Genomic DNA, 25330 nt, shown 5'->3' on the forward strand with positions numbered 1-25330 from the left:
TATGAAGGTCACTAGGGTAATTTATTTTCTTGGATCAGGTATTCTGTTTGCCTTCAGGATTGTTGGCAGTCCCTGTCTCAAATAGATTTTGTCTGATGTGATGGGTGAAGAAGTGATAATTAGTTCGTTCTTCCTTTTCCAAACCAATCACTTTTCATAGACACTTCTGAAGTTTCTGATTTTCACTTCATTTTTGTGGGGGTTTTTAATGTACGTATGATTGCTTTTTTTTGAGGTAACATTGATTTACAATGTTGTTTGTTTTAGAGGCTTAGGGCCTCCCCCTTTAGGTGTTGTTACATACCACATCCCGTGTAATTTTGCTTTAAAACAAGATCCCAAATGTCTGGCATCTGTATGACTTTCATTGTGTTGCTGGAGCTAATTTAAAGTTATGGACAATGCATTGTTTTCCAGAGCATTCTGCTTTAGAGTCTTCTGAGATAGTTACTCAATACATGTCATGAGAAAAGTTCAGATTTGCAAGCATTTGTTATTTCCTTCTGCATAGCTAATTTATTTAGTAACCATTTGTTTCTAACACTCTTGTCTGCCAAGTTGTAGGCATATGTACATGCCAGATCCCCAAGTCCATAAATCCAAAATGTTAATAATAGCACTAAAGTAGGTTGGAGTGTGCCATTAGTACCTAACTCTTCTGAAAGTTCTAATCTAAACCCTTTTGTCCATTTTTAAATATATTGGAACTTATATAAAGATAAAATGTCTCCGGCCTTCCTGATGGCGCAAGGGGTTAAGACACAACCTCTGAAGCTGTCCGCAGCCACTGCAGCACTCCCTCGGCGAGGGAGCTACCCACTTGGCACAGCAGACCTCTCCTGACTTGCCTGCTGCTCCCCTCAGCAGTGTATTTCAGTCAATCTGCCTGTTCTGTTCCCCACTCTGTCTCTGGTGAATCCTCTCACCCCCCCACACACCTCTGGCTTGTACCCCAGTTCTTGTATGAATAAATAAATCTTTAAAAAAAAATAAATGTCTCTATGCAAAATTTTCCATTAGTTCTCAACTGAGACAGTGGAATGTTTAAGCTAATGCTAGCTAACAATCATTCATGTAAACTGCCCAGGGATTTCCACATGTGTAGTGGCAGTTACAATTTTCGTCATGGTGTCATAAAAAGCACTTTTTTCTGTTAAGCTTCCTTTCCATCTTGAAAGATGGAATTTTTTTTGCCTTAGTCACTAATACCTTTTTATTTGATTTCAGCAGGACAGGCATGGATGGGAAGAAATGCAGTGTGTGGATGTTTTTGCCTCTTGTATTTACTTTGTTCACTTCAGCTGGATTGTGGATCGTGTGAGTATTCTCTGATTATTTAAGAACTCAGGTGCAAAACAGATAAAAGCATGATGTTTCAATAGTCTGTGGCATATCTCTAAGAATGTATTTATAAATAACTTTAAATAGTGCTGACTAACGTAACCTTGCTAAAGTTCCCATTTTGCTTCCCTTCTGGGTTACCCAGGTAAATAAAAAGAATGAGTAATAAATTATGCAAAGCAAGTAATCAAAAATACTGATTTTATTTTGTATTCCTGTATTCTTTAAGAAACTTACATTCTATTTTTTTTTAAGATTTATGTATTTATGCATACAAGACTGGGGTATAGGCCAGAGGTTTGGGGGGGTGAGAGGCTTCATCAGCGACAGAGTGGGGAACAGAACAGGCAGATTGACTGAAGTACACTGCTGAGGGGAGCAGCGGGCGAGTCAGGAGAGGTCTGCTGCGCCATGTGGGCCACCTCCCTGGCCAGGGTTCAAACTCATGCTGCAGTGGCTGTGGATAGTTTCATAGTGTTGCGTCTCAACCCCTTGTGCTACCAGGGAGGCCCCCAGAAATTTACATTCTATAAACTAGTGTTACGGATTCATTATTTGCAAGATTTGCTCATTTGACACTAACATGCTAAGAATTCCATTCACAGTCCAGTTTGTGTGTGTGACTGGATTTGGTTAGTTTATAAAATGGATAGCATTATATTAGGAGTCTTGGCTTATGACAAAACATTCCCATTCTTATTTCAAGTACTATTCACTTAAGGAAAGTTATTTTAGTTCCCTGCAGTTGATTAAGAAAGGCACACATGGATAGAGCTAGAAGGGATTATGCTCTGTGAAATAAGTCAGAAGGAAAAAGAAAAATATCAGATGGTTTCACTTATAGGAGGAATATAGGGGAACCAAGTAAGGCATTAGGGAAATAAATAATAAAAAATATAGTAAAGCAAAAGAAAACAGACATCTGTAAATCAGAGACATTCTGCAGGGGAGGGAGAGGGATCAAAACGAGAGAGGAAAGAGCACGAAGGACTATGGTGATGGTGCACGGGTGAACTGGTGGTGGGAATTCTATGGGGACTACACCAGAGAAAAGAAAGCAAACATTGTAAAAGAAAAGGAAAGGAAAAATGATGTAAAAAAATATATAAACCAAATGCATATTTTAAAAAATCAAATAAAATACATGGGAGTATAAATGCTAAAAAAAGGCACACATATATTCCTGAGAAATTAGAAAATTTGAATTCTGAGGACTTCACTAACATGGTAGAAAAGAAAGGTATGGATCATGCTCCTCCTTAAACACTACTAAAAGGAAAATAAAACTACAATAAAGTTTGCTCAAAGAAAGACACAGAGGTTCAGCAAAAGAGAGGACTTTCCCACCGAGATTTTGCATTGAGTTTGATATTTGTTGGGGCAGGGAAGACAGAGCGGGGAGAGAAGGAAAATATGGCCAGGGTGGAGGAAATCCTAGTCTGTGGATGCTCTAAAGGCAATTCAGATTCACATCAAAAAAAAACAAGAAAAATCTCAATTAAACAACCTAACTTTACAACTAAAAGAATAAGCAAAAGAACAAATGAAGCCCCAAATCAGTAGAAAGAAGGAAATGATAAAAAAATTAGAAAGAAAACAATAACATAGTTCAAAAGATCAGTGAAACCAAGAGCTAGTTCTTTGATAAAATAAAATTAACAAACCCCAAGATAGGCTCTGTAAAGGGCAGGAATGGACACGGTGCAGGTTTTCTATGATCCTGCAGACCGGGTAAAGGAGGAGTCACAGTCCTCAGTGGCTTTGCAGGTCTTTTATTGGGATTTACCATGTACATGACAGGTAGGGGTGCCGGGGGGTCGGGAGGCTGGCAGGCCTCCCAGCCCCCAGCAAGTAAGTCTTCACTCTGTCTGGGCTCTCCGGCATTCTCTGCTTCTCTCTCGGCTTCTGCTGCTTCTTTCTCAGCTTCTCTTTCAGCTTCTGCTGGTGTCCCTCTGATACCGCCCTTAAAAGCCCAGTCATAGCCCAGGTGAATCCCATCTACCTATGTCCACACCCAACTCCAGGTGCCCGCCATCAGGCATGCCTTCAGGACCGCAAGGATCCATCATCTATCCTGATGGCGGGAGGGCAGAAAAGCCTGACATTTTTTCCTTACCCTACAGTCCACCCCCTCAGGGTTTTCTGCCATATAGTCTTCACATATACAATTTTCTTAGCAAATATAAACAATGCAGTCATGGCCCACAAAATCAAATACATCACAATATAACAACAAAATACAACAGAACACAAATAAGTCCAGGCAGGGCCCCAACCTAGTGGCAAAAGACAATTATTGGTACCAGTAGATGAGCCACCAAATCTGCTGCCCAAGGCACTGCTCATACAAGGGAGGGGAATCACTCACGGCATCTACTGCAACACACCAGGAGCCTTCAGGCTTCCTGGCCTTCTCTGGCTGTAGTCTCGACTACAAACCACACATAGCATCCACCTCCAGGATGCACTCACTCTGGGATTGGCGATTCTATACTGTTGGGGGTAATCGCCAACCCTCAGGGTTTCTGTCTGCAGTCGCTCCAACATTCGGCCTTCATAGCCACCAATGCGACTCGCCGACCCCTGCACTCAGACCAGCCCACTGCACAAGCACATGGGTCAGGGATCCTTGGATCCAAACTCTACATTCAGCTTGGGCTCCACCCCAGGCCACGTTCCCCACCCGTCCCCCAAGGACAGGTTCCTCAGCTCCTCACCCTCACTAGAGAACGAGCAGGGCATCACCCACAGGTGATTTTACGAGACTCACTGGCCTTCCTCAGCTTACTTGGTGCTTAACAGCCACTCAGGGTTTCCCAAACTTAGCATCAGCACCAGCTTTTGCCATCTCAGTTGGCTTTTCTCCCTGCCTAGCAGCTGGGCATACACAGGGTGCTTTTGGCCATCAAAGCCCAGACTCCCATCTCCTGGGGTGTACAAACAATAGCATCCTGCCCCAGGGTCCCAAAAACTTAACTTGCCAAAGTTCCTCTGCCTTCTGGCAGGATTGTCAGTCCAAGTCCATCAGTCCAAGTCCATCAGGCCTCTCCCTGCATCAGCACCAGCGAGCTCCGAATCGTGGTCCTCTTTTCCCTGACGCTTCTTGCTGCCTCAGGGGTCGTTGGCTGGTCCTCTCGGGCATCTCCTTCACACAAGGTCTCGTCCTGTAGCTCCTAGACCTCGTCCATCTCCTGGGCCGCCATGACACCTCCAGCACTATCACAGGCAAACAGTCTGTTATTCCTTGATCCCTCCAGGTCTTCGGAGGGCTCCATACCCGTCTGCATGGATCATCTTGCCGACTTACGCCAATTGTAGGGGCAGGAATGACCACTGAGCAGGTTTTCTGATCCCATGCAGACCGGGTAAAGGAGGAGTCACAGTCCTCAGTGGCTTTTGCAGGTCTTTTATTGGGATTTACCATGTACATGACAGGAAGGGGTGCTGGGGGGCCGGGGGGTCGGGAGGCTGGCAGGCTTCCCAGCCCCCAGCAAGTCTTCACTCTATCTGGGCTCTCCGGCATTCTCTGCTTCTCTCTTGGCTTCTGCTGCTTCTTTCTCGGCTTCTCTTTCAGCTTCTGCTGGCGTCCCCATGATGCCGCCTTTAAAAGCCCAGTCTTAGCCCAGGTGAATCCCATCTACCTATGCCCACACCCTACTCCAGGTGCCCGCCATCAGGCATGCATTCAGGACCGCAAGGATCCATCATCTATCCTGATGGCGGGAAGGCAGAAAGGCCTGACATTTTTCCTTACCCTACAGGCTCACAAGAAAATGAGAGCATTTTGGTGGAGGGTGTGTGAGGCATGTGCACAATTGGAGCTGTGTAAATGTACCCTCATTATAGAGATGTGCTGAAAAATTAATAAAATTTAAGAAAAAGTATATAAAAAGAAATTTTTTTAATTTTTTTAAGATTTATTTATTTGTTTATACAAGCACTGGGTACAGTCAGAAGCGCGGGAGGGTGAGAGAATTCACCAGGGCCAGAGTAGGGAGCAGAGCAGGCAGAGGGACCAGGGTACACTGCTGAGGGGAGCAGCAGGTGGCAGGAGAGGTCTGTGCACCATGTGGACCCTCCTCTGGTGGCCGGGGAGCAGCCGGGGATCGAACCGGCGCTGCAGAGGCTGCGGGCAGCTTTGCAACCCAGTGCTCAACCGCTGTGCCACCGGGGAGGCCCTAAAAAGAAATTTTGAAATCTTCTTTTTCTTTGCCCAACATTGTAATGTATTATTTATTTTCCAGTTTCCAGATTATACTGATTGTCGTTAATGGGGGCATCTTGAAAATTAAAGAAAATGTTATTAATAATAATATTTGAGGGGCCTCCCTGGTGGCATAAGGGGTTAAGACGCAACCTATGAAGCTGTCCACAGCCTCTGCAGCATGAGTTCGATCCCCTGGCCGGCCAGGGAGCAACACACATGGCGAAGCACACCTCTCCTGACTTGCCCACTGCTCCCCTCAGCAGTGTACTTCAGTCAATCTGCCTGTTCTGTTCCCCACTGTCTCTGGTGAATCTTCTCATATACCCCCCCCCATCTCTGACCTGTATCCCAGCTTTTGTATGCATAAATAAATTAATCTTTAAAAAATAATAATAATAATATTTGACTTCCATAGAGCTGGATGGTTTATAGGCAAAGCATTGTATGTATTAAGAGATTATTTTTCCAGTTTGGAAAAAATTAATATGATTTATGTGGTTTAAAACTGAAAAACTTGATTCCTGGTTTTAAAAATTATTTTGTTTTATAAACTTGAACTGTTTTTTCCTCATAGATACTTTATAGCTGTGGAAGATGACAAAATTTTCCCATTAAATTCAGCTGAAAGGTAACGTTCCCTGATTAATTCATTATTCATCCATAGACTTAGCAAAAACTCTGCTACTAGTGAGGGTGAACTGCCACAAATGACCGTTACTTGAACTGAGTTTCTGCATTTTCTGTTATTCAGGAAACCTGGTGTGAAGCATGCGCCATACATAAGGTAAATTGGTAATTTGCTCCTAATCAGTTGAATCTTAGGAAAAGTTGGGATGGGACTTAAGATCCTGTTACTCTAACAAAGTTACAGAGACAGGGGTCAGAGAGGGCTCATAAACAACACAAATTTGTTTGCCACAGCTCTGTAGGCTACAAAGTCCAAGATCAGGATGCCACCATGGTTGGGTTCTAGTGAGGACTCTTGTAAGGGCAGAACAGGGCACTGAGCAGGTTTTCTAGGATCCAGCAGACCGGGTAAAGGAGGAGTCAGAGTCCTCAGTGGCTTTTGCAGGTCTTTTATTTAGATTTACCAGGCATATGGCAGGGAGGGGTGCTGGGGGGCCGGGAGGCTGGCAGGCCTCCCAGCCCCCAGCAAATCCTCACTCTATCTGGGCTCTCTGGCGTTCTCTCTGCTTCTCTTCTTCTCTCGGCTTCTGTTCGTTCTTGGCTTCAGCTGGCATCCTCGAGATGCCGCCCTTATAAACTCAGTCTCTCAGCCTAGGTGTACCCACTTCGTGCCAACCATCAGGCATGCATTCAGGACCTCAGGGTTCCCTCATCTATCCTAATGGCGTGAGGGCAGAAAAGCCTGATGCTTTTACCTTACCCTACAACCCTCTTCTGTGTTTAGATGGCTGTTTTCTCATTGTATCCTCACATGTCAGAAAGAGGATGAGAGGGCTCTGGGGGAGGAGGGTCCCTTTAATAAAGACAACAATCCCTTCTTGAGGCTGCCACCCTCAAGACTTAATTACCCCCAGGGGCCTCACCTTCTCAAACTATCACATTAGGAGTAGGATTTCAAAATATGACTGTTTGAGGGGAAACAAACACTTAGTTCATTGCAAAAGTTTATAGATTTTAATACAAAAATAATAAAATTTTAAGTATTTTTCAAGTATTGCAGGTGATGACCCGCCTGCAAGCTGCGTCTTTAGTCAAGTCATGAACATGGCGGCTTTCCTAGGTAAGAACAATGCAGAGAATGTTTTATGTGCTTGCGACATTTCTTTTTAATTTTAAATTATCTCAAACCCACATCAAAAGCATGGTAGGCTTACTTGATAATTTGTCATGTCAATATGCTGAAAGTAGCTTTTTGTTGTTAGGGTCTTTTTTTCTCATAAATTCTTTTATATTCATTCTGCTTACCATACATTTTCTCTTTCTTTACCATCTCTGTCATTTTAATCTATTTTTTACTTTACTTCTTTTGCTGCATGAAATAATATATTTCATGTGCCATAAAATTCTGCATGAAATGTAGTATTGTGTAGTATGTTTGCTTTAAAAAGAATGCCATTTTTATTCCTTCATTGGCAAGGATGAAAAATATATATAGGCAATGTGATAAATATTTCTCTCTCTCTTTTTTTTTTAATTGGTTTACAACACTGTATATGATTCGGGGGAATAAGTTTGCACCACCTCAGATGTATATCACACCACACCCATCACCAAAGCCACCATAGTCCTTTACCCTAGACCACTGGACCCCTCCCCACTTTGTCTCTACCTCCCTCTTCAGCAGACAGGTTCTTATCTGTGATAAATATTTTTTTAACATAAAGATTATCATTTCTTTTTTTTTTTTTAAAGATTTATTTATTTATTTATTTATACAAGCACTGGGTACAGTCAGAAGCGGGGGAGGGTGAGAGAATTCACCAGAGCCAGAGCCGGGTAACAGAACTGGCAGACTGACGAAATGCACTGCTGAGGGGAGCAGCGGACATGGCAGGAGAGGTCTGCGTGCCATGTGGGACCCTCGCCAGCGGCCGGGGAGGCCGGGGATCGAACTGGCGCTACAGAGGCTGCAGGCAGCCTCGCAGCCCAGCGCTCAACTGCTGCACCACCGGGGCAGGTCCCTCTGTGATAAATATTGATTGTGTAGATATTGTCTTTAAATCTAAAGGTCAGCATTAACATTAGGGTGATGTGCTCCCTTTGCCTATATATATATATTAATCTGTCAAATGGAAATGTAGGGTGAAACAATAAAGACATCTTTTGTGCTCATGCCTGGCCCCAGTTGCCCACTTTTCGTTTAGGGCCTAAGATCTTCCTTTACTATTTTATTCCCTTTAGTCTAAGGGGTCATCAGAATGAGTCATGTCCTCTTTCCCCACTCAACCCTATCTGCCCATTCCTCAAGTGAAATGGTCAGGTCCCTCCTCTTATCTTTCAAAAGGCAAACTAACTTTGTGGGTGTGCTGTGGGGAGTGAGCAGTGACAGCTAAGTTTTTCAACAATGGTTTTCTGAAAATGGTTCTTTTGATGTTGAGACTTACACTGCAACTAAGAGTTAACACTGGTGTTATTACTGAGGGAACATTCAGTCATTGTGGCACTGATCCCAAAGAGGTGACCTGTTATTTCTTTGACCTATAACTTCTCTCAAGAGGATTCTTACTCACTCTTACATGTCTTTTTTAATGTCTGCTACAGGGTAGGAGAAGGCCCTTAGATCTCACTGGAAAATCAAGGGAGATGGTTGTTCCAACATGTAACATGGGCAGGATCTTAGGTGTTCAAAGGTTCAAAATGTGAGAAACTGAAGAACTTTCCCTGAAAGGCCCAGAGCCCTCTCTTAAACCTGTGAGGTTCAGACAGGAGTACATTGGAGTGCTTCGCTGCAGTTGAAAAGATTCCTCCCTGGATCTAACAGTACTTGGGTCTAAGCCTTCCCCTACCCAGGCTTCCAAAGCATATCCCACTCTCCTCACAGGAAGTGTCTGGAAAGCACGGGATGCTACACCAGCACTCAGGAGAAGGTGAGATACACTCTGCGCTGGGGGTTACTGAATCTTTAAAGAAGCTCTTCTCTTCAGACCCTTGGCAGGCAGGATTTTCACATCTCAAATATTCACAAGGTCTGAGGAAGGATGCATTTAGATCTGGGAGTGAGCACTGGACACGAGGCCTGCTCACTCAAGTTTTGTCTTCACTTCCTTCAGCCTCAGAACTGCTAGGAGCTTTATACTTGCTCTTTTTCCCAACTCTTGACACGCTCTTCAGAAAGATCAAATAAGCTTATTCATAACAAGACGTAAATGACTACTTAGGAGATATTTGTATTTAATAGAGCACAACTCCAGGAGTAAATTTTGAAGTTCTGGGACAGGATCCTTTCCCAGACCTTCTGCCCTCTCACCACACTCATATGATTGGCACACACTCATATGATCATACCCATGGTTGCAATAATAACAATCATTAATGACAATCATTAATATGCCAGGCACAATTGTTGAGTACTTTGCAAATACTACGTCATTTAATCACAACATCCAGGATGTTGCCCTTTTAGAAAGCTGTCTGTCCTCAGGGCTTTAAAGAAACCAGTAAATGTGTCAGAAGCCATATATAATTTTCCTTCATATTCTTGAGACAAATTATTATTTACCAGTAGCCTTTAATGTATAATCTAAAAAAATACTAATTTGCATGGTTCACAAATTTATCCAGCTATAAAGCTTATGATTAACTAATTACAAAAGCATTTCTGAGAGCAAAGTAATGAAAACTTTGCTTCAGATGACATTTGTCATTATCTGATTTCTCCAGTCCTCCCCTGGCTTCCCCCAAGAAGCAATTAAGCTTTTACTAGCTCTTGCTCTAAGGTATTGCAACATCCAGTGTTTATTATCTTTCATCATTTTTAGCGCCATCTGGAAGACACAAACTGATTAAAATTAGTTTTCAGTGGGAGTAAACCAACAATTATTTAGTTTTCACTCAAGGAGTAAAGAAGAATCCATTTACTAATGAGTCTCACTCTATACTGTGAATGTTTTTGCCTCCTTGGGGCTGCCCTGCCAACTTCAGACTATTACTGTAGGTAGCATAAATAACTGACTTTAAGAAATATTCTAGACTTCCAAAAAGTTACTGCTTTTTGGCAGCTGTTAAGCTTATAATTTGTAGTCCCCAAATGAGTTGAGGTAGCATTTATTATAATTAGTTAGCAAAGATCTTTTATCTTTTTTGACAGGTGAATCAAAGATAAGCTGTGAAATAATTTTCTTTACAGAATTAGTTATGCTCTTTTTCCTGAATTCACTTTTATTTTTCCTGAGAGGTGGTACAGCAGGGAGGAAGACTTAAGAGAAATTTCTTGAAAGGAATGTTATTTTCTGCCTTGGAGAGGTTGTGAGAATAAAGCTAATGGCTGAATGATTTCAGTCACCTGAATGATTTCAGTCATGCTTCCCTTCCTTCACCCAAAACATATCGATTGTTATGTTCTACTGCAGTCATAAATAGGAATTACTGATGTATAAATAGTAAATGTAAGCAAAATGACAAAGAATTTGGCTTGATACCAGTTTAGAACTGCAATGAAGAGCTACTATTTTGAATTTGAACTTTAAAAACCCAATCAATCTCAATATAAAAAAACTATAAAGAAAATAAGCAATATCCTAATATTTGTGGTTTTTAAAAATAGATGTTAAATTGGTGATGCCTCTTATAGCAAAAGGCTGTTTTAAATACCAAAAACAGTGAAAGAGTGGGTTTTAAAAATCTTTTCTAATGGGGCCTCCCAGGTGGCATTGGGGTTAAGTTATAATTTATAATTTATATAGTAGCTATCACTGCTGCAGCCTGAGTTCGATCCCCTGCTAGGGGGCTAACCCACACATGGCACAGCAGAACTCCTGTCTCACCCGCTGCTGCCCTTGGCAGTATAGTATTTCTGTGTATTCTGTTCTGTTCCCCACTCTCTCTGGTGAATCTTTTCACCCCCCTTACCTCTGGCCTACATCCCTGTTCTTCTATGCATAAATAAATAAAATAAATCTTTTTTAAAAAGTCTTCTCTAAAATTGTTAGTAATATCTAAAATTTTCAGTGCAACTAAAACATATATCTGTTGATCAGAATGTTAATGTGGTCAAAATTGGTTAAAATATATAATGATGGCTTTGAAAACACTACTGCCTAGAAGTCTTTTTCAAGAAAATATAACTAAATCACTAATTGGTTGAAAATGTATTTCATAACAGTTTGAATCAGCCTCCATTTAAATATTCTGGTTCAGGGCCTCCCCTGGTGGCACAGGTGGTTGAGCGCCGCACTGTGAAGCTGTCCGCAGCCTCTGCAGCAAAGGTTCGGTCCCGGCTGGCCGGCGAGGGTCCCACATGGCGCAGCAGACCTCTCCTGTCTTGCCCGCTGCTCCCCTCAGCAATGTGTTTAGTCAGTCTGCCTGTTCTGTTCTCCGCTCTGTCTCTGGTGAATCCTCTCACCCTCCCGTGAATCTGGCCTGTACCCCAGTTCTTGTATAAATAAAAAAAGAAAAAAACATTCTGGTTCAAGGACCAGAATATTTATTATTCCCACCACCTTAAAAACTCAACTGAATCTCTCTTAGAAGGAAAGTCTCCCTAGTCTGAGTTGATTAGTAATGGAGTTAAAGTTAAAGGGCTAAGTATGGTGTTTGGAATGCAGTTCTGAAAGTCAGGCGTACTGGGTTGAAGTCCCTTTTTCATACGAATCTGTTTCCTGTTTAATTTAATCATAAGTTTATGATGAAATGACTTATCATCCATATAATAAATAGCAATGCTGGTACCAGGAGATGTTATAGGTTCCATGCTTGTTGGCAACCATGGGTAACAGACACTCCTCTGGCGGAGTGGAATAGCTTGACTGGACCCGTCAATGTGGAGATTCGTTTCAGTGTCTGTGATGGCAGCAATTTGTGCTGGTGCCCTGATGGTCTTATCCCTCCAAACTAGTGACAACCAGAAAGTTCCCAGAGTAATACTTTTCACTTGTTGGTTTAAAAAAAAAAAATTAAATGTGCTCTTTTGGTATTTTGTCATCCTGCCCTCATATCCACACTTAATTAATTAATTTCCCATAGTGCTCTGAAGTTTCTGGTTTTGTTTTTCTTTTTTAAAGATTGATTTATTTATACATACAAGAGCTGGGATACAGGCCAGAGGTGTGGCGGGTTGAGAGAACTCACCAGAGACAGAGTGGGGAACAGAACAGGCAGATTGACTGAAATACACTGCTGAGGGGAGCAGTGGGCGAGACAGGAGAGGTCTGCTGCGTCATGTGGGTAGCTCCCTGGCCAGGGATCGAACTCATGCTGCAGTGGCTGCGGACAGCTTCATAGGTTGCGTCTTAACCCCTTGCATTACCAGGGATGCCCTGAAGTTTCTGATTTTAATCTAATGACTTATTTATCTAATGATCACATTGTGTCAGAGTGCTTATGCTGAAGTTCTCTGCTACCCACTTCTTCCCCCAGCCCCAAAGAAATAATATGAAGTTGGAGTTATTTTTTTATCCTCTAAAATAGTTATTGTCATTATGACTTCAGCTAAATTATAACTGCTAACTACGTCCCTCAAACCAGTAGGTTAACAAACTGTGTCAACTCGATTATAACAAGTTCATGATCAAAGTGGGCATTAACTGAAGTATAAATATACTAAAAGCTAAACAGACTGAACAATGTAAGATTTCATAAATTATGGTTTATTCCTATTTTGTTTTCAAAATCCAAGTATTAGTCAAATTATTTGTCACTCTTTGCAGAAGTACTTAGAACAGAAGGTCAACTCACTGAATTGAACTTCGTAGCTTGAAACTATGGAATTCAGTATACATGGGAAATGCAAATTTATGGATGACTTTTCTTTATTAATGGCTGCTTATAATGTCCCGCAATGAAGGCAAAACCTTTAGTAAATGATTACCTATGTAATTGCTGTATAAATAGGGGAATTCTTGAATTTTTAATTATCTTCCCTGCTAAACCTTAATGTCAAAATAAATTGTCTTAGGAAGTAGTAAGTGCATTTCCATATATATAAATACAGTTTACATAAATTACAAGTATTTCTTTATCATTTGTAGAATAACTTCTCCTAGCTTTTTGTAGAAATATGAAAATAGCCTGCACAAAAACAAATTAATCAAAGGGGATTTTTTTGGCTAGTGCCTTAAGAATGAACCATACTGGGCCCCCCTGGTGGCAAAAGGGGTTAAATTTCAGCACTGTGAAGCTATCAGCAGCCACTGCGAAATGATTTTGATCCCCGGCCAGGGCGCAGCAGACCTCTCCTGACTTACCTGCTGCTCCCCTCAGCTTTCAGTGAATCTGCCTGTTCTGTTCCCCACTCTGTCTCTGGAAAATCTCACACACACACACACACACACACACACACACACACACAAACACACACACCCTCACCTCTGGCCTACACCCCAGCTCTTGTATGCATAAATAATCTTTTTTTTTTTTAAAAAAAAGAATGAACCATTCTGAAGGTTACTATTAGAAGTCAGATATAAATCTAGGTAACTTCCTTCATTTTCTCTTCAGATTCCCTAATGACTGTTTGTTTCAAAATATAGAGTGGCCTTTTAAAATGAGTGATTAATATCATTTGGAAGAATTGAGCTTTCTTAATATAATTGGTATGATTTTTTAATTGAATTTTTCCAGTTTTATTGAGAAATAATTGACATATATCATAAGTTTAAGATATAAAGCATGACAGCTTGACATTTATTATGAAATGATTACCACTCTTCTATAGATAGAAGAAAAAATAAGGAAAAAGGAAAAAAACTCCCTTAACTTTGTCCTTTGGCAATGAAAATTTCTAGGTAAAATCAATGGGAAGTGGGAGAGATGTGGTTGGGGATTTGCTGGGCCTCACTCTTCTATAATTTTCAATATTCAATGTTACATTATTTAATATAATCTTGCTACTAATATCTACCTGTCCTTATACCTAATCCTTGGCACCCATCTTCTTGGGCAAAAGTAAACTGGATGGATGGGCCTCCGTGGTGGCTAGGGGTTAAGAATCAGCAATATCACCACAATGGCCTGAGTTCGATCGCCAGGCAGGAAGCTAACCCACATGGTGCAGTAGACCTTTCCTGTCTCGGCTGCTACTCCTCTTAGCAATGTATTTCAGTGAATCTGCCTGTTCTACTCCCTACTCTGTCTCTGGTGAATCCTCTCCCCCAACTTGCACACCTCTGGCCTACACCCCAGTTCTTGTATGCATTAATAAATAAAATATATCTTTTAAAAAAACCTGAATGGGGGCCTCCCTGGTGGCACAACTGTTGATTAAGCACTGCACTATGACGCAATCCGCTGCCTCTGTAGCACGAGTTTGATCCCCGGCCAGCCAGGGAGCAACCCATATGGCGAAGCAGACCTCTCCTGACTCGCCCGCTGCGCCCCTCAGCAGTGTATTTCAATCAGTCTGCCTGTTCTGTTCCCCACTCTGTCTCTGGTGAATCCTCTCACCCCCTACACCTCTGGCCTATAGTCCAGGTCATCTATGCAAAAAAAAAAAAAAAAAAAAAAAAAAAAGACAGTTTTATCATCCTTACATCAGCTAAATAACATATAGCATTGCTGCTTCAGTTCCTCTCTGCTTCTCCCAGGTTAGGTGTCTAAATAATTATGTGCATCACATGAAAGAATTTCTTTAAAAAAATTGTGTGTCATTTCAAAGATTTAAAATGCACTGTGATGAAAGTTCAATTTTGCACATTGTAGCCTTAGAATTCTGCCTCATGGTCTGGGTGTATGCTTTAAAATTTTTAATTTTAACATTTTGTTTTATTCCTAGCCCTTGTGGTGGCTGTACTGCGCTTCATACAATTGAAACCAAAGGTTTTAAATCCGTGGCTGAATATTAGTGGATTGGTGGCACTGTGTCTGGCTTCCTTTGGAATGACCTTACTTGGTAATTTTCAGGTACTTCATTTGGCCTTTTCACCTTCATGTCATACTTCACCTATATGATTGTCATAGCCTCTGACATATAGTCACTCTGAAGTATAATTCTGAATGAACCTCAAAAACAAAAAATGCAAAGAGTGATTCCTGAGAGGCACAACCTCTCTTGCTGCCAGACCTTATGGTCTTTCTGCCTCAATCACCTAAGTTCTCATCTCACATGTGAGGGTGCACAAGTAACTATTAAAGTGGCTGTATAACTTCTGCAAAGGATTTTAAAGTGCTTTACACTTTTTTCTATAGTAAATTGTATCCTAATATACCTTTCTAGAAAATTAATGGGGTCATTGTCCCATAAACTATGAACATCCTTATTGGGTAAAAGCTTGCATTTCAGATTAGCAAGTTTACATGGAATTCAGGTTTGAAAATCCAAAATGTATAAGGATATACTAACCCTAACTCTTTTTTCCAGAAACTTAGAAGCCCAAGATCACAACATTTAAGAATAGTTTCCCTTGCTAAACCCCAGCTCTTAACCTAAATGACATTATTTGTAAAATAGACATAGATACCCTTGCACTATTTCAATACTTAACCGATTCCTCTATCTCCACTCTCTCCCAGATTTTCTCCAACCTAGTTATCTATCTCTGTTAGGAATTTTTTCTTTGCAGTCAATCACCATTCCAGACTCTTCTGTCTACTGTGTGAAATCAAAAATGGTATAGACATTTAAGAATGTATGATAGTGGATTTTCTAAGACTCTTTGTTCTAAACCTCAGCCTTAAAAATTCACTGAACCAGAATAACTTGCTTCCTGAGACTTCCCTTGGTACATAGTAACAACTCAATGTTTATTTTTGACTTGACAGTTCATTTGAACAAATAGGCAATTCCACCAATTCCTCTAACAATTCTAGGTCTCATCCTATATCAAGTTAGACTCAAAAAAGCTGCATTCTTAGAACATTTTGGCTAGGACAAATATTTGAGAGTTTATCCTGTTAAGCTCCAAAATTATAGAGTACCAAGCATTCTTTATTGAGATTTTGGTGGGAATCTTTCTCCCACTTACCTCTCCATGCTGCAGGTGCTGGCATGTTGTAAAGTGCTCAATAACTATCATTCTTCCCATCCAAAATTTAGACAATGGTCAATGAATAATTTTTTGTTCCTAACCTAAGTCCAAGAAGAATCTCAAAGATTAGGTGTTTTTTGGTGAACCACAAGTTTTCAAAACCATGAATGATGGCACTACATATGAAGAACACTTTCTGGAATACCTACAAAGAATGCATGGAAAATAAATCACAAATTTAATGGCCTGAGGAGAAACTGAGGTGGTTAGAATTTGGGGTAGGAGACAAACTTTTAGATCTAACTTTTAATCATTTTTGAAAGTTTGAACACTGTAACAATATTATCTATTTTTAAAATTAGGTTAAAAAAAAAACAAATGAATATACTATACAGCATGGAAAACCAACTTCCTAGAAGTAATATTTGCTTTGAGGAATCATTATTTAACGTTATGTTTTGAAAATATTTCTTTTGAACTAAAAGAGGAAAATGTGGCTTTTTGCAGTGCAGAGGAAAATAATTGCACATCAAAAAAGGGAAAATTACAAAGGGGAAATATAACTTTGATTTGATACAACCATTGTGTACAGCAATGTCAAGCAATGTTTTGAAGGCCCTCTCTTCAACAGTAAATTATTTTCCCATATGTGTAATTAAAATATATGTAATTACTAAAGGGTATTTAAGTGACAGAAACATTTAAAAATATCAGTGGATAAGGAGTTGGTTTATGTCTCTACCCCTCCATCCAGTGAAATAACACAGTGAGTCTTCTTGAATCTGTTGACTCTCTAAAAGCCTTGACCAAGGATCTTTCAACAATGTTGCCCATTAACGGGTCTCCAGATATGGCAGTTTTCTTATTGTAACAGGAAAGCAATACAAAAAAATTCCCATTAATAGAGTTGGTCACATTATATAGACAAGCTAAGTTTGTTCTAGTAAATCCCAACTCATCTGTTATTTACTTCCTATGCCAATAAAGTCTTGACCTGCTTAGAATTGATCCTCCTCAATCAGTTAATAAAGTCAGATCCTGGATCTTATTTCCCAATCTGGAAACCAAAGTGGGTACATGCTTGTAGAAACTTTGACATTTCTCTTTTTTTGTGTAACCTTCCTGCTTTTTCCTTTTCCTCAAAGCTTTTCTGGAAAATAAATTAAAGGAGTAGATTACCATTGCCTGCATGGTTTTTCTAAACAAATATTTTGGCCTTCGGGGAACTATGTATTTTCCTTCACCTCAGCATTCAAACCAATTAAGAACAGATAAAAAGAGCCAGCCAATGGAGATGAAGGACTCTAATCTTTCCAGAATCTGTCATCTCATTTCTTGGCTATCACTTTTATTTTTTCTTCCTTACATAATTCATTGGCATGTCTTTTCCATATGAATCTCTACACATCATTACCTCTTCATCCTATAGCTCACTAATGATGAAGAAATCCATAATGTTGGAACGTCCTTGACCTTTGGATTTGGCACATTGACCTGCTGGATCCAGGCTGCATTGACACTCAAAGTCAACATCAAGAATGAAGGGCGGAAAGTTGGAATTCCACGAGTTATTCTTTCAGCATCTATTACTCTTTGTGTGGTCCTCTGTATCCTTTGAGTGTGGAAAGGTCTATGCCAATTAAAACACAGCTAAGTTGTCTGTAAGATGAGAAAATTGCCATTCCCAGGTGGCTAGGGTATATATACTGTGAGATTATCTCAGCATCTTAGACAAAACAAAAAAAATGGGTATAAAAACAAAAACTCACAGACTGATTTGCCAAAATGGAGAACTAAAAATAAAACAATCCTTCTCAAGATTGTTTGGTTCAATCTGTAGGAAGGGTATCATGCATCCTCATTTGTGATGTAATTGTTTCCCTTTCTGAAAAACAGAATGCATAGCCCAAAGAGAATTGCGATTTTTTTCCCTCCGTCTTAAACATTTTTTTCATTTGTGACTTTGTTAATGGTCCTATTATTTCATTTTTTAACTCAACAGTTAATTTCAAGGAATGAATTTGTTTATATCTTTTGGGGAAATCAGTAAGACTTCTGGAAAACAAATTGAAGAGCTAATTTACTGGTGGGTATATAGTTGTCCTAAACACATAGTTTTGAGATTTTGAGATGCTATTCATTTCCCTTCCTCTTCTCAATGTTTAAAGCAATGCAGGACAAACACAAAGAGTGAGAGGGGGTAAAGAAATCAGTCTTTATTCATGGTAAGCTTGGAAAGAATGCCAGGAGAATGCCCTGTCTCACACACCTGAAATTCATCTTATCCCAGTAACAACCTTAGAGCCCCCAGAAAGGCAGGTGGAGAATGCCTCACTGTGAGATTAACTAATAGAAATCCTAGAGCAACTAACCTAGGCTGGAACATAGACCCTACTTACTGAGAGTATGGTCTCATAGAATCCAGCCAATTCTAGTCCCACTAATCATACTAGTCACTCATTCAGTGGGGCCAAGTAATCACCAATCCAATAGGTCCTCCTTTGGAAACCAGAGAAGAAAATAGGTTCCTGGATGGTAGGCCGAATACTTGGCACAGTAATGAGTGTTCAGCCATGTAATAATCAGTATTTATGGGGCACTTAAAATGAAGTAGGTGTAATTTTATGTACCTTAAATGTATCAATTGCCTTTATCCTCACTTGGATAAGGCGAGTGAAGCACTTATAGTTGGTGATCTTGATTTAAACTTGGGCTCGGTTCTTGACCACTTAGCCATTACACCATCCTATCTTAGAGAGAGTTTAAATATAAAATCATATAGCGTTCAGAGATGTTCTCTCATTGGTAGAGTATTTGGTGTCTTTTATTTCTTCTTGAAAAAGCTGTTTTTCAATCATTTTGTGGTTTTCTGAAAGTCTGCAGTCACATTACAGAGCACTTCAGGACTTGAAATTCAAATTTAAAAAATTTGCTTATTGCTACCAACCTATTAAAACATTTTGATTAAAAAGCTCAGAACTGTCAGTAGAAGATTTGAAGTTTATTCCTCTCCCATTAACTTATTAAGTTAATATTGCTTTGACAATATTTTAAACCCTCAGTCAGAAGAGTGTTCACAGACCAAACAATTCTGATCTATGTTGTTTCTAAACAATTACATTTCTCAGTTCCTAGGTAAATGCCTTCAGGACTGTCAGGAGTACAAAGTTTGGCTAATGTTGTATACTCTTGCTCTCTGAAAATTTCCCTGTATCAAGTCTAAGTTAGAAGGACAGAACTAATTCTAAAGGGATATTTCTGATTTTTCTAAGTAAATTTATTTCATCCTTAATCTCTTGGCCTTTCACTAAAACATGCTGTGAACCTTTCTCTTCTTAGCACTTTCCTTCACATATCCTGGTGTGGTGTGTGTGCTGTGTGTGTACACACACAACATATATACATACTCAAGTGTATATATATTCAGGCAGAGGGGTCTCATCTATTTTTTTCCTCAAGATTTATTTTTATTTATGCATATAAGTGCTGGGGTGCAGGCCAGAGGTGAGGGGGAGTGAGAGGATTCACCAGAGACAGAGTGGGGAGCATAGCAGAGGGATTGACTGAAATACATTGCTGAGGGGAGCAGCAAGCAAGACAGGAGAGGTCTTCTGCACCATGTGCTACTCCCTGGATGAGAATGGAACTCATGCTGCACTGGCTGGCAATAGCTTTATAGTGCTGAGATTTAACCCCTTGCGCCACAAGGAAGGCCCTCATTCAGCTATTTTTTTTTTAATTGTTTATTTTCATTTGGGTGAAAATTTTAACATGACATGTAAAACTTGTGTCTACAGTATTGTCTGAAAGACAATAGTGAAAACTAGACTGAAGAGGGAGGGGGGCCACTTAGATATTGTGCTGCAGACAAGCATAGCTTGTGTGGAAATAGGTAGTGAATTGAAATGTTCAACATTGTTTCCGCAGATAGAGCGATGACTATGAATCCATAGGCATTTGCAATGATTTTTTTTTTAAGATTTATTTTCTTTATTTATTTATTTATACAAGCACTGGGTACAGTCAGAAGTGTGGGAGGGTGAGAGAATTCACCAGAGCCAGAGCGGGGAGCAGAAAAGGCAGACTGATGAAGTACACTGCTGAGGGGAGCTGCAGGTGTGACAGGAGAGGTCTGCTGCGCCATGTGGGATTCTCGCTGGCTGGTGGGGATCGAACCAGCGCTGCAGAGGCTGCGGGCAGCTTCGCAGCCCAGAGCTCAACCACTGCGCCACTGGGGAGGCCCCATTTGCTATGATTTTTAGTAAGATAATTTTCCTGGCCATTTAAGTACTTTGAGTTGTCACCCTCTTGCTCATCTCATAGTTTATTAGACATTGTAGTGGTTCAGTGCATAATCTGGAAATCAGAGTGCTTGTGTTTGGATCTCAGCTCCACTGGTTAATACCTGTGCCACCTCAGCCATTACTGATTCATTTGGCCTCAGCTTCCCCATTTTTAGAAGAACTGGTAATAATAGGATTGCTGGGAGGATTCCATTGGATTTTACGTGAGCACCTGAAAGCATGTCTGGCAGATAGTAAGAGCTTAACAATGTGGTCAGGTATGATTAGGGAAGATGCTTGTTTAACACAAACTGTCAAGTTAACTTTTGCTGTCCCTGGAGAGCCAGACTTTTCCTACAACTTGTCCTTGTCTCTGACAGAAAAGAGCTCAGTGGTTTTCATTTATTTATTTATGCATGCAAGAACTCGGTTACAGGCCAGAGGTGCAAGGGCGGGGGTAATAGGATTCACCAGAGACAGAGTTGGGAGCAGAACAGGCAAACTGACTGAAATACACTGCTGAGGGGAGCAGCGGGTGAGACAGGAGAGGTCTGCTGCACCATGTGGGTCACCTCCCTGCCCAGGGATTGAAATCATGCTGCAGTAGTTGCAGATAGCTTCATAGTGTTAACGCTTAACCCCTTGCGCCACCAGGAAGCCCTGAAAAGAGCCCAGTGTTAATGTTGCTGACAAGAGGGTACTTTCCTTGACTGCTTCTCCCCAGACTTTATCCTCATGGCTCAAGGCATCCACATGTATGCAGCCAGGGTTCAGTGGGGCCTGGTCATGTGCTTCCTGTCTTACTTTGGCACCTTAGCTGTGGAGTTCCGGCATTACCGTTACGAGATTGTTTGTTCTGAATACCAGGAGAATTTCCTAAGCTTCTCAGAAAGTCTTTCTGAAGCTTCTGAATATCAAACCGACCAGGTGTAAAACCCATTAGTTTTTCTTGGTGGTGAGGTGGGTGTGAGTAGGGGAGGGGCCAGGACACACTCACAGGACTTGTCACATAACCTCATGACATGTTTTACACACACACACACGCACGCACACGCACACACACACGTTCATGGCCACATTTGCCAAAAAAAGCTTTTCAGGGCGAGATATTACGGAAAAAGCACAAGCCCTATGTGTCAAATCACACACTATTTCACTGAAAATATATGCACGACAGGGCAAGAAACTTGTGCATGATGACCTCTTCCCCTCTCCCAAGTCACCCTGCTCTTCTCATTCTCCTCACATATTTCAGACAGGATCACCCTACCATACCATAGGGCAGGCCAAATGTAATATGGGAATAATGCCAACTCCTAAAGTTGCCTTCAGTTCCAAAGGGCTTGGAACCAGCTCATCAGGAAATTCTGAATCCGGCACTAATACTCTTGAAAGGATAGAGTATCATCTAATATGAAGGAAAACATTTAGAGATATGACCCTGCACAACCTACGGAAAGACAGAGAAGAGGATCAAGGAAAGAACTTTCCCACAAAAACTCTCATCGTTGTCCAGTGGCTGGCTGTGTGGATTCCATGGAAGAACATGCTGCACACTGCTGAGAACGAAGCCTATCACCATAATTTGAATTTGATTTACTGTGAATGAAAAATGTTTCCAAATGTGAATATTTGTGGGGACATGGTATGCCAAGCGTGGAACAAGATGGGAGTGGCAAGGATCTGGTTTCATTTTTGCTTCCATAGTATGCTGTGTACAGTTTTTGCTTCTTTTTTTTCTTCAAGTAACTACCATGGGTCTCTCGAGGCTTCATGGATAAAGATGTAGATCACAGGCAAGAGCTGAGCTTATTTGGGTTCAACCAAGATTTTTAAAGAAAAGGTCACCTGCAGGCTTAATTTGTTCTTCTGGTGTTTAAAGCTAAGAAAATGCTTGCAGAAAATCATGCAGAATTATGTGTAGAGGTAATAAAAGAGCTCCTCTTGGACATTTATAAAAGATAGGAATTTTAGAGCATCTTGTTGCAAGACTTTATTAATATGTATCGATAGCTCAAGTTTAGTATTATTTTATGGATTGAGAGCTTTTCATACTTGGAATTTGTAGAAGCCAATTAAAAGATTACCTTCCCCTCCCAAAACAAATTGGGGTGGCTGGTCCTCTGCTGCCTAACATATAGTCCCAGCCTCTAAGAGCTGAGGACTCAAACACTAGGCCTGAACTATTGAGCTCATGCTTCATAGAAAGAGCAGGATTCTGAATTCAAATAGTTGGAGTGGGGCAGTTTGCCCTCTGTGAGTACACTTTGTTTCAAGAAGTCACCAAATTTACTTTAGGAGCCTGGGATTTGTGAAAATGTGAAAAACATTGTTTTCTAAATTCAATCCAAAGTATGAGCTTTTTGAAGAGGAGGGGTCTATGACTTTTCATCTCCGTATTTATCCCCACCTCCTAACACAGTGCCTGGCACATATTAGGTGCTCAAAAAAAAGTTGAATAGAAGTATTAGTAATGTAAAGGTAAAAAAAAGGAGTAAGAGGAAGCTCGAAGATGATTAAGAGAAAATACAAGGTGACTTTCATGTGAGATGAAAATGTCTAAGAAATTGTGAATAAGGGTCAGAGGGAGGCGTGAGAATACTGGCAAAGGAGAAATCAAAAGAAGCAGAGTATTCTCCCATTAAAAAGGCATCTTATTGTAAATAGTCCAAGGTGACATTTATTATTTTTGAATACTGCTTTTGGGTTTTTTTCATTTTATATTTTAAAAATTTTATCAGAGAACAAAGATTTATGAAGTTTTCTTTCACTCAACACAATCCAAATTAAAGAGCTTTGGTGATGCACTGTACACTTTCTTAAGAGTATCTTGTAGCATATTTTAGCAGAATCAAGCAATGACTGGCATTATTCATTGGGATCTGACCACTAAATAAAATTCTTTTGTGCATTATTTTGATGTGTGTCTTATGCTAACATTTCTTCTCTACTACTGAAGCTTGTGTAAACTCAGACACCATGTTGGAAATGAACTTCACAGTTTGGCTATATCTAGGGTGTTTCTCAACACCAACCAATTCTGTGATTCGCTGGACAGCAACTGGGTATCCTTACAATTTAGTTTAATTACTGATACCATGCAGAGTTAGCATCTGGATCACAGGTTTAAGGGTTCAGTACCACAGGTCATCCTTACTTCATATGCCAGTCACAACCATTGGTTCCTGGGTTACCCACACTTCTGTCCAACTCGGCTATAAAATTCTGGGGGTGGGAGAAGACCCCCACAGCACCCCCTTCCCTTTTAAGTAGAAAATTTTCTAGAATGGCTTACAGAGCTCATGAAAATACTTCACTACTGTTTGTTGGTTTATTACAAAGGTTGTAATTCAGGAAGAGCCAAATGGAAGAGATACATAAGTCAAGGGGCTCAGGGGCGGCCAGGATTTTGGTGTGTCTGTCAGCTCAGGAGCTTTCTGAATCTCTGTTAAAGAGTTTTATAAAGGTCAATCTCCAGCACCACTCTCACACCCCCTTACCAGAGATCGATGGGTCAGAGGTCCAATCACCTGGTCTTTCAGGTGACCAGCTTTATTCTGAGGTGGTCACTCTAAGGGGTCTCATTAGCATAAACCCAGGTGTGACCCAAGGGTCTCCTTGTGAACAACAGACACTTCTGTTGCTCAGAAAATTCCAAAAGTTTTAGGGCCTCTGGGGCAGGAGCCAGGACAAAGCTCAAATACATTTTTGTATTATAAACATATAAATAAAGATCAAGTTGACAGAATCTCTTAGGAACAATAACCACAGCATACATCTAGGAGCCCAGGACCAGGGAATCCATGTTTGGAATGAGCATCTCTGGAGGATCAAATGCAGATCAACAAAGTTTAAAATACACTAAAACTATGGTAGTCCAACTCAGCCTCTTGGAGTTCCCCTCAGATATTTAATTCCCTTAACTTCTTTCAAATGTTTCTTCTTGGGCCTCCCTGGTGGCCTAGGGGTTAAGTCTCAGCACTATCACGCTATAATTACTGTGGCCTGAGTTGGATCCCTGGCCAGGGAGCTACCCACATGGCGCACCAGACCTCTCTGTCTCACCCACTGCTCCCCTCAGCAGTGTGTTTCAGTCAGTCTGCCTGTCTGCTCCCCACTCTGTCTCTGGTGAATCCTCTTACCCCCTCCCCACTGCACCTCTGGCATGTACCCCGGTTCTTCTATAATCAATCAATAAATCTTTTTTTAAAAATCAAATATTTTTTCTCACTGAGGCCTCTCTGACTTCTAAAATTCAGCCCTCATCCCCGAGCTCACCCCAGCACTTTGCTCTTTTCAGCTTTATTTTGCCCTTTGGCATTTTTTTAAACATGGTTCTGTGGTTAGTTAAGATTACAATGTGCATAACACTGTCAAACACATTTTACTAGTTTTCTCACTTTATCCATAAAATGCAAGCCCTACAAGGAATTTTCTCTGTCATGTAGCTGGCACCTAGAACAGTGCCTGGCACTTGGCTAAGTTCTTAATAAATATTTCTAAAATAATAACTGGAAGCTGCCCTCTTCCCTTACCACCACTATACCCTCCCCCCTCCTTTTTTTTTTTGAAGATTTAGTCTCAAATATGAGTGCTCAGTGCTCAAGGCTTTTAGGACACAATGGTAATGTGGTCAGATTTCAGAGCCTCTAATTGTTGTCCTGCTTCTCATAGCAAATAGCTTTCTGTGTCCTAAGGAGGAATGTCTAGATTATAAAAAAGGTTACTTCTTATATCTGCAGATATAAGAAGTATGTACATGTTAAACACCCCAGTTTGAAATACAACCTAAAGTCATTTTCATGCAAATTGTGTGGGTACCTGACTTTCTCTCATGTTGCTTCTGAAACAGAATCATGGGGTAAGTGGGTCCTCACCTGGGAAAACTGAATATATATCATATTTTTAAGACA

At 40.7% G+C, this 25330-nt stretch overlaps 1 protein-coding gene across 2 annotated transcripts; it reads left to right on the top strand.

Moving 5' to 3' along the window:
- Window positions 1–1237: 1237 nt before the first annotated feature.
- Window positions 1238–21350, top strand: TMEM150C (transmembrane protein 150C; the record flags this gene model as incomplete). Of its 2 annotated transcripts, none has more annotated exons than XM_084233555.1 (7): window positions 1238–1317; window positions 6123–6176; window positions 6300–6332; window positions 7228–7295; window positions 14943–15070; window positions 17564–17741; window positions 21142–21350. In XM_084233555.1, the coding sequence occupies 7 exons, from the start codon at window positions 1238–1240 to the stop codon at window positions 21348–21350; spliced, it is 750 nt and encodes a 249-aa protein (XP_084089681.1). The 2 variants fall into 2 exon arrangements, with proteins under 2 accessions (XP_084089681.1, XP_084089682.1); XM_084233556.1 differs by having other exon boundaries at window positions 17564–17627; window positions 21235–21350.
- Between the last annotated feature and the right edge of the window lie 3980 nt (window positions 21351–25330).

This window comes from Talpa europaea, assembly GCF_964194135.1.
Source record: "Talpa europaea genome assembly, chromosome: 5".
In the NCBI taxonomy this organism is placed as follows: Eukaryota; Metazoa; Chordata; class Mammalia; order Eulipotyphla; family Talpidae; genus Talpa; species Talpa europaea.